This window comes from Chionomys nivalis, chromosome X (genome assembly GCF_950005125.1).
Source record: "Chionomys nivalis chromosome X, mChiNiv1.1, whole genome shotgun sequence".
NCBI classification, from domain to species: domain Eukaryota; kingdom Metazoa; phylum Chordata; class Mammalia; order Rodentia; family Cricetidae; genus Chionomys; species Chionomys nivalis.
In genome coordinates this window covers 49,128,300-49,138,150 of record NC_080112.1, presented here as the reverse complement: position 1 = coordinate 49,138,150, position 9,851 = coordinate 49,128,300, and the positions used below count along the sequence as shown (strand labels likewise).

The 9,851-nt window shown below is 44.0% G+C and overlaps 1 protein-coding gene across 1 annotated transcript; it reads right to left on the bottom strand.

The window, feature by feature from the left end:
- Window positions 1–2,672: 2,672 nt before the first annotated feature.
- LOC130867329 (stearoyl-CoA desaturase 2-like) lies at window positions 2,673–5,593 on the bottom strand. The gene has a single exon (XM_057759187.1). It carries the CDS (start codon window positions 5,288–5,290, stop codon window positions 4,409–4,411), a length of 882 nt encoding a protein of 293 aa, XP_057615170.1. The 5' UTR covers window positions 5,291–5,593; the 3' UTR covers window positions 2,673–4,408.
- Between the last annotated feature and the right edge of the window lie 4,258 nt (window positions 5,594–9,851).

Below are 9,851 nucleotides of genomic sequence, written 5' to 3'. Positions count from 1 at the left end.
TGGGAAGTAGCCTTCAATGCATAGGCACAGGAGAACACTTCCTAAATATAACCCCAGTAGCACAGACTCTGAAAGCAACAATAAGTAAATGGGATCTTCTGTGCTGCAGGAGCTCCTTCTGCTCCTTCATCCAATAGCCTTTAAGATACCAACCCACTTGGGCATGGTATTTCTGGCTTGAAAAAGCTGTGGTAGCCATGCGCTCCTCCTCTCTTGCTTTGGACTCTGCTTCCAGCTACCAGACTCTGCCTGGTTGTGCAGAGGGCTGTTGTCTAGGTCGGTGATCTGTAAATTTTTCCTTTTAAATGAATAACCCTTTTATTAATCATAATTCCAAACTGGTATGGGATTGTTTTGTGACCTACTCCTTTACTTCTGAAACTGAGAAGCTTCTGCAAAGCAAAAGGCACAGTCAATAAGACAAAAAGACAGCATACTGAATGGGGAAAGATCATCAACCACACATCAGACAGAGGACTGATCTTCAAAGTATATAAAGAACTCAAGAAAACAGACATCAAAAATTCCAAATAATCCAATTTACAGATGGGGTACAGAACTAAACAGAGAATTCTCAACAGAAGAATCCCAAGTGGCCAAAAATCACTTAAGAAAATGTTTAGCCGGGCGGTGGTGGCGTACGCCTTTTTTTTTTTTTTTTTTTTTTGCAGTCAGATCCATTTCATTTTATTATGAACACAACCTCAGATGAGCGGAAATACGTTCAGAGTTGGCATTAATGAGAATTATTAGATCACAAAGAACTACTGCTGCACGTGATAAAGGGAAACTCCCACCCAAGGAAGGAAATGGCGTCCTGCAGGTTTTCATAGCAGTGAGCATACATCATCTAACGCATCCACTCACTCTCGGGAGAGAACGACGAAGGATAACAATGTCATCTGGGGCATAGGCACGTGTCAAGTCCATGGTGGACACAGTTACTATAAAAATGTGCAGGACTTAAAATACTCTGCGGAGGATCCCCGTGGGTTTTTATAAAGAGCATCTAGCCATGCTCAAACCTACCCACTGAGGTAGGGCAGGATTATTATCCCAGTTTCACAGACATGATACTCAGTCACCTCATCCAGTGACAGGCCCAGTGCTAAGGTTTGAGTTTGTCCCATAGTTCATGGGTTGGAAACTTCATCCCCGATGCAACAGCATTGGCAGCTGGGATCGTTAAGAGCTGATTAGGTCGGGAGGGCGCTTCCCTCATTAACACTCTTATCCAAGGAGTGAACTCGTTACTGTTGGAGAGGGACCTGTTAAAACATTGAGAGTGGTAGGAGGCCCTAGCCTGCACCACCAGCGTAACACGGCCACCACTTTCTTAACTTTATCCTACTAACCTATTTCAACTAAAGACGACGCTCAGGATACTAGCAAACCATGAAGAGCTTTCTCTTTAAATGCTACAACCAGCGTTTAATCTTAAAACAAAGAGTAAAACCTCCAACTCACAGGCGTTCAAATTACTTCCACCATCCATCAGCTATGGGCACTTCATCCAAACAACCCTAAAAAAAGTTCCCAAAACGAAGCCCCGAAAGGGAATACTGCAAATTAATGTACAGTGAGTCCTCCAGCCAGGCCAGTTGACACCTGCCACGTTTTACAGGCTCACAGCAACAGATTAGAGAAGAGGTAAGGCACCCGAGTCAGATTTTAGCGTGTCCACAAGGTGAGGACTGTTAGAAAGTCCCTCCATCAGATCTTAGTTCCTTAGTAATGTGTCACTTGATCTGAGCTTTAAAATCTTGAAAGTAGTATTCCTTAGTGAGCTGGTACACCCTTCTTCGCAGACCCAAACATAATGGGGTCCCCAGCCACAGCATGGTTCAGCTCCATGGGGCAAGCCGAGAAGAGAAAGTTAAACGGGCACCTGCTAACCAGTGAAGCTAAAGTCACCCAAAAGGCATTTCCAAGGAATAGGGCCACAGGTCAGCAAATGCACTGTCATCTTCCAAGAGCTCTATTTTAATGAACAGCTAAAGCATAAGGCTGCTTTCATGTGGGCACACAGAGGTCCTGAAGCCTCTCTACTCCACTAACACAGGAAGGCTGTTGCCTCCCATCATGGGGCTCAGTGGGATAGATAGCATTCAGTACACGACACAGCCAATCTAAGAGCAGACCCACACTTCTGCCTTGATGATTGAGCTACAGGGACAGTTTGCTAAAATGTCCATGGCATCTCAGATGTCCTATCTTAGCTGAAGCTTTGCAGACCGTGGCTCCATGGATAAGGGATTCCAAATGAGGCACTTAAGAACGCGACCTTGGTTCTTGTGCTTCCCATTCAGCGAACAAGTCCTCCTCTTCCAAGCATGACAGCATCACCCGAGAGGGCTGATCAGCCCAAGGAGCCTCGCTGAACATGCAGGGAGCACTGAGCATGCTCTACCCTGCCTCACATCGAGGCTAGAGTAGGAACTGTGTCTCGCCCGCCCTGTCCCTGGTGCACTGGTACAACGGTAGCATTTGTTTGGGAATGACTCATGAGACAAAGAGCCTCTCTGAGACAGGATGTTTCTAGAAAAGTTTGCCAAATCTTTCTTTACCGTTTCCAGAGCGCCAGCAGTCTGAGGGATAGAGGTGGAGGATCTGCAAGCCACAGGGAAGGACAGCCAGCTCTACTCACTACTGACGCAGTGTCGCATTCCTGTGCAAGGAAGCGGCTAGGATGCCCATCTACTGCCTGTAAACACACAGGACATTTCTGCCTAGAGCAAAACTAAATGTCAAAGGGGAAGAAGAAAAACAAACCCACAACCAAAACCACAAAAGTGGGTAGGAAAAAGAAGCAGATGTGGTAGAGCTCAGAGACAGGGCCATGTGTCCCAGGCAGTCCTCCATGTAGACTGGATGGTCAGAGTCAAGGAGGCATGAGTCAATAAATACTGTAGGAGAAGCCTTACGACAAAGATTGAAGAGCCTCACTAGAGCACCCCAAGACTCTGAAGTCCCCTGGCAATGTGTTCCCGGAAGGTTTTCCTTTGGAAAGTTATTAAGAACTGCCTGTGGTGTGTCTCCCAGCTTCTCCAGCGGCTGCCCAACATGGGAGGAACAGGCAACGTGCTCAGCAACTCTTTTCAGAGGGAAGCACTCCAAATGAGTATTTGCAGGTTCCAGGATAGACCTTAACTCCAACTCTATAAACGCTTCCACTATTGGACGCATGAAAATGCCACAGCCACCTTAATTTATGGGAGCAACCAACAGAGAGCAGGAATTAAAAGTGGGGTGCGCAACTCACAGAACGCTCAAAAGTATGAGTGACTGCCCTCATCAGTTTCCAACACGCCTCACCTGAAGACTTCTCGCTCTGCTTATCCTTTGAATCGCTTTATTTATTTACTTATTTCAGACAAGGTCTCACTATCTAGAGAGCCACCTGCCTCTGCCTCTCAAGTGCTGTGATTTAAGGCATGTGCCACCCACCACACCTGGCCCGAGAGCCTGGTCATTAAAAGAAAAGAAAATCCTTTTTCAGTAGAGACCACTTGCCCTACAAACGGTTGTTTACCTTTTTTTTTTTTTTTAAATCATCAACCTAAACTACACGGAGATACTGACATGTGTTACTGTATTCTAGTGTCACCAAGTTCCATGGCTGTCACCTACTCAGAATTAGGAGAGGAAGCATGCTGTGTGAAAAGGCTCCCGTGCCTCCGCTAGGCAAGAGCTGAGCCGGATCACCAAAGATCCCCCTCTCCCACATCTCTGATGAACCACAGCCTTGCATGTTGAATTTGGCCCCTTAAGATTTACCTTCCATTTCATCTGGCAAAGCCTGGGCTAAAAATAACAGGAGAAACCTCGGAAGATTTTCTTGCATCTCTAACTCAGAACACAGCTTACGAGGTGGGGGTGGGGGCACAAACCTGTACTTTTAGACCCTTGGAAAGTCAGTATGCATTGCAAGGTGAACACTGACCCACAGCAGAGCAGCTGCTGGCTTGGGAGGCAATGAGAAATGAGGTCAACAGGGACAAAGCAAAGAAAAAGACAACGGGAAAAGAAAAGAGGTTAGCATCGAAAGGGAAGAGCCGCTGACTTCCGATACGTTGTCCATTTTACAATACTGTACCAGAATGGGTTAACGTCGTCACTTTAGCGTCTGGGGAGCAATACTCAGTAGTTAATTAACAGAACATTAAGCCTCTGCCAAGCTGGCTTTTGGAACAGAAACCGGAAGATTCCAAACTCAGCCACTCTTGCAGCTCCCATCTCCAGTTCTTTTCATCCTGGCCAAGACAGCGGCCTTAGACACTTTCTTCCGGTCATAAGCCAGGCCCAGGGCAGCCATGCAGTCGATGAAGAATGTCGTGAAGTTGACGTGCCAGCGGTACTCACTGGCAGAGTAGTCGTAGGGGAAGGCGTGGTGGTAGTTGTGGAAGCCCTAGCCCACGGCTCCCATGGAAACCAGGATATTCTCCCGAGAGCTAATGTTCTTGTCGTAGGGGCGATAGCCATAGAGGTGGGCGGCACTGTTCACCAGCCAGGTGGCGTTGAGCACCATGGCATAGCGCAGGAAGGTGCTGACACACAGGCTGTTGAGGAAAGTTTCACCCCAGAAATACCAGGGTACCAGTGTGGGCAGGATGAAGCACATGAGCAGGAGACCGGGCTTGTAGTACCTCCTCTGGAACATGATCAGCTTCTCGGCTTTTAGGTCAGACATGTCCAGTTTTCCGCCCTTCTCTTTGACGGCCGGGTGTTTGCGCATGAGCAGCCAGCCCACGTGAGAGAAGAAAAAGCCACGCCGGGAATTGTGAGGGTCAGCGTGTGTTTCTGAGAACTTGTGGTGGGCGCGGTGATCTTGAGCCCATTCATACACATCATTCTGGAAAGCCATGGTGTTGGCAATGATGAGGAAGAGCCTCAGGGGGAGCCGAGCCTTGTAAGTTCGGTGGCTCCACAGGCGATGGGCCCCGGCCGTGATCCCCAAGGCACTGATGACATAGTACAAATATGCGAAGAGGCAGGTGTAGACCTTGCAGGAGGGAATCAGTGTGATCCCATACAGGGCCCCCAAGTGCAGCAGGGCCATGAGGATGATGTTTCTCCAGACGTACTGCAGCTTGGGCGGGGGCCCCTCCTCATCCTGGTAGCTAGGGTCATATAAGTCATCTTTTAATTCAGGGCGAACATCTGCTCCCCAGTGGTGAGAGTTCTTTTCAAACTTCTCTCCTCCGTTCTGCTGTCCCCCAGAGGGAGGCGCTGTGATTGTGGTGGTGGCTGAGTAAGAGCCAGAGATCTCTTGCAGTATGTGGGCCGGCATCTTGGCGTCGGGCGCGGGGGTCACGCTCCCAGGTATGAGGATGTGCAGCGAGCTTCAGACCTCAGGGACTGAGGGTGCTATCACTAAGTTTCTGCAGTCCACTGGTGCAGAAACCCTGAGCTCCCTGTACCAGCCCTGGGCCAGAGTTGGCAATGGGGTAATCGTGTCCTGTATTTCCTTAGGTTCGTTTTATTGATCAATGACCAGGCACAAACTGAAAAGCTGGCTGGCCAAGGCAGCCACGGACGGAGATAAGGATAGGAAATGAGAGCACGCCAAAATCGCAGCTTGCAGCCACCAGTATCCAGGACTCCGTGGCGTACGCCTTTAATCCCAGCACTCGGGAGGCAGAGGCAGGCAGATATCTGTGAGTTCGAGACCAGCCTGGTCTACAAGAGCTAGTTCCAGACAGGCTCCAAAACTACAGAGAAACTCTGTCTCGAAAAACCAAAAAAAAAAAAAAAAAAAAAGAAAATGTTTAACATCCTTAGCCATCAGGGAAATGCAAATCAAAGTGGCCCTAAGATATTATCTTAAATCAGTCACAATGGCTAAGATCAAAAGCAGAAATGATAGCTTATCCTGGAGAGAATGTGGAGTAAGGGGAACACTCCTCTATTGATGGTGTGAATGCAAACTTGCACCACTCTGGAAATCAATATTCCAATTTCTCAGAAAATTTGGAATCCATCTACCTCAGAACCCACCAAGTCCACTCTTGGGCATATACTCAGAGAATGCAATTAGACTACAAGGACACCTGTTCACCTATGTTCATGGCAGCATTATTTGTAATTGTAAGCACCTGAAAACAACTTAGATGTCCCTCAACTGAAGAATGGATAAAGAAAATGTGGTATATTACACAATGGAGTACTACTCAGCAGAAAATATAATGGCATCTTGATATTTGCATGCAAATGGATGAAACTAGAAAAAAACATCCTGAGTGTGGTAACCCAAAACCAGAAAGATGAACATGGTATGATGTAGAAGGGTCTTCTGTAAATTTGTTACTTTCATTGGTCAAATAAAGAAACTGCCTTGGCCTTTTGATAGGCCAGCCCTTAAGTGGGTGGAGTAGACAGAACAGAATTCTGGGAGAAAGAAAGCAGCGTCAGGCAGACGCCATGCTTCTCCTACCCAAGACAGACAGTGGTTAGACTTGTGCTGGTAAGCTACAGTCATGTGGCTATATACATTAATAGAAATGGGTTAATCAAGATGTGAGAGTTAGCCAGTAAGAGACTGGAGATAATGGGTCAGGCAGTGTTTAAATGAATACAGTTTCCATGTAATTATTTTGGGTAAAACCAACCAGGTGGCCGGGCACTGGGAACACATCCTGCCTCCCCTTAAGTGGTGATACACATTAATAGAAATGGGCTAATCAAGATGTGAGAGTTAGCCAGTAAGAAACTAGAGATAATGGAACAGACAGTGTTTAAATGAATACAGTTTCCATGTAATTATTTCAGGTAAAACTAGCCGGGTGGCTGGGTGGGACAAAAAGCAGCCCGCTTCCCTCACTACAAGAGAGTGGCACCCAGAGTGGCACTTACAAACCTCAGAAAGCTTAATTTTAAACACAGAAAAAAACAGAGTTTAGCACAGTTTTTTGCTGTTTGCTAGGGCGTGCTGTAGAGAGATTTCCTGATTAAGCAAAAGCAGCAGAAAAAAAGCCATGCCATTTTAAAACACAGCTTCCTGGGCCCTGCCTCTAGTGACATCTCTGGCTATGGTGCATTTGTGGGCCTAGGTGTTTGTGTGTCTGCTCAGGATCAGGAGCCACCATGCCCGTGGCTCAGCTCTTCCTGCCTGGTTAGGCAGCAGGGGTCAGGTCTACTAAAAAGTGGTGGTTTTAAAATACCAGTTTCTGGGCTGTGCCGCCAGCACAACCTCTGGCTCCTGCAGGAGACAGAACATTTAAATGGGGTTTTGTGAGTAAAGTGCTGTGGCTTGCTTGATGGCAAACTGGACTTGCTTTGTGCCTGAAAGGGAAGCACTATGTGTGGCTCAGAGGCACAAGCAGCTCTGCCATGTTAACTGTGCCGTATGCATGGCTCAGAAGCAGGAGTGAAGAGGCTCCTCCATGCTGAACTATGCTGATCTCAGGCAGAAACCATTGTAATTATCATAATAACAGCACAGTTAAGGTTTAGACTGGGCAGGAAACAGGCAGTACCGAATTGCCCCTACATGGAGCAAGCTAAAGTTTTTAAGAAGCTCTCAGCTTTTAAGAAGTGCTCCTGGACAGTAAAGAATTACAGATTCACAGTAGGACAGATTCAGACATGAAAGATCTCTAAATGGGTCACAATGTTAGATAGATATATGTAGGCTTCAGAGAGAGAAGAAAAAGAATATAGAGAATAAAGACAGACGGTGGTTAGACTAATACCATTAAGCCACAGTCATGTGGCGATATGCATTAATAGAAATGGATTAATCAAGATGTGAGAGTTAGCCAGTAAGAGACTGGAGATAATGGGCCAGACAGTGTTTAAATGAATACAGTTTCCATGTAATTATTTCAGGCATAAACTAGATGGGCAGTGGGATGGGGGGCCGCTGCACCTTATTACAACAATGGTATGCACTCACTAATAAGTTGATACTAGGTGTGAAGCAAAGGATAAAAAGCTTATAGTCCACAACCCTAAAGAAGCTAAGTAACAAGGGGAAACCTAAGAAAATCATGTATAGATCCACCTTGGAAGGGGAAATAGACAAATTTGCCTGACAAAATTGGGAGCATGGGGGTGGAGGGAGAAGGAAGGGCTGAAGGGGAAGAGAAGGGAAAAGGGGAGGGAGGAGGAGAACTTGAAGGAACAAGATAGTTGTGATGTAGGTAGGACAGAAGTACAGAGTACGGAAAGCATTATTTTGATTGAAGGAGACATTAGCCTTCATTCTCCAAACATATACCCATGAATAACACATTGAACCCACACACAGGCAAAACATGGACACACATCCTATAAATACACACGTGTGAAAAATAAAGAGAAGGGAATACTATGACAATTTCTACTAACGAATTTCACTCAAAACAAATTTATTTTAAAAAGGACAAGATACTCATTTAATTTAAAACAAGTTGTTCATAACTGTTGAATTACTTGGATCCCCAAGACATACATAGTTGAAGAAGGAAAAAAAAATCCCACATGCTGTCATTAACTTACACTCCTGCATTTATGCATGCAGTGAGCACCAATACCTGCTGACCTGTCTAATCACTTCTCACATCTTATTTCAAAATATCTTTAAGTTCAAGAATGTCAGAATATCATACGCACACAAGGTCATATGAACAAACGTAAACTCATTTCTCATTTACTTCAAACAAATGCATATTAAAATTTTGCCTTTATTATGAAGAGATTTCCAGGTAAACTAGATATATTTATAACTTATATTTTGAAGTATATTACATTTTATAGAGTAATATATAAGATATTACATACAATATATTATAATGTATGGCAAATATATTGTATTTTATTACAATTTTTGTTTGTTTGTTTTGTCTTTGGTCAGCACAAAACCAAACAAACAGTTGCTCTATAGCCAGGTGGTGGTGGCACAAACTTTTAATACCAGTACTTAGGAGACAGAAACAGATGATCTCCATGAGTTCTAGCTCAGTCTGGTATACAGAGTGAGTTCCTGGACAGCCAAGACTGCATAGAGAAATCCTGCCTCAAAAATAAAAAGAGTTGCTCTGTGTATTTTCCTTAATATGCGTGTGTTTGAGTGTGTGTGCGTGTGTATGTGTATTTGTATGTATGTGTGTGTTTGTGTATGTGATGTCTACTTGCATATATAATTATGGCAACAATCTGTAATTTGCAGATTAAAAATATAATTCATTTGTGTTTTCTTTTAATTCTCTTTAAAAATTCCACAAGAACTAATGCCTGTAAAAGTGAGATATCTTGTATTTACAAGGATTGATCCATAATAAAAACTTTCTAATTCCTTCATGGATATTCCACAGTTCTGCAATTTTTGTGCTCTTATTTTTATTATATATATTTTTATTATATATATATATAATATATATATATATATGTCTGTGTGTGTCTTAATATTTAAGGTGATAACATTAAAATATCAAATTTAAAGAGGTGATTAGGTCATGAATTTAGAGTCTCATGAATGAGATTAGAGACCTTATAAAATAATGACAAAGGAGTTTCCTGTTTTCACTGTATGTAGACAGAGAAGGTACTGCCTATGTGGAACTGAGCTATCAGCACATACAGGTTGATAATGCTCTGATACTGGGTTTCATAGCCTCCTCAGCTTTGAAAAATGAATTTTTATTATTGATAAGCCACTAAATTTATGATAGTTTATTTTAATATAATGAAATACTAAAATATTCATATAGCCTGTCAGAAAAAGAAAAGAATTCTACAAACCTTAGTATTTCTACAAAATGAGATCAATTTCTGTAATAAAATGACGTGACTTGTCACATACACAAGAGATCATAGAGATTTCTTAGAAACATAATACATAAGAGAAGATGAGAAAGACTTATCATTCAAAC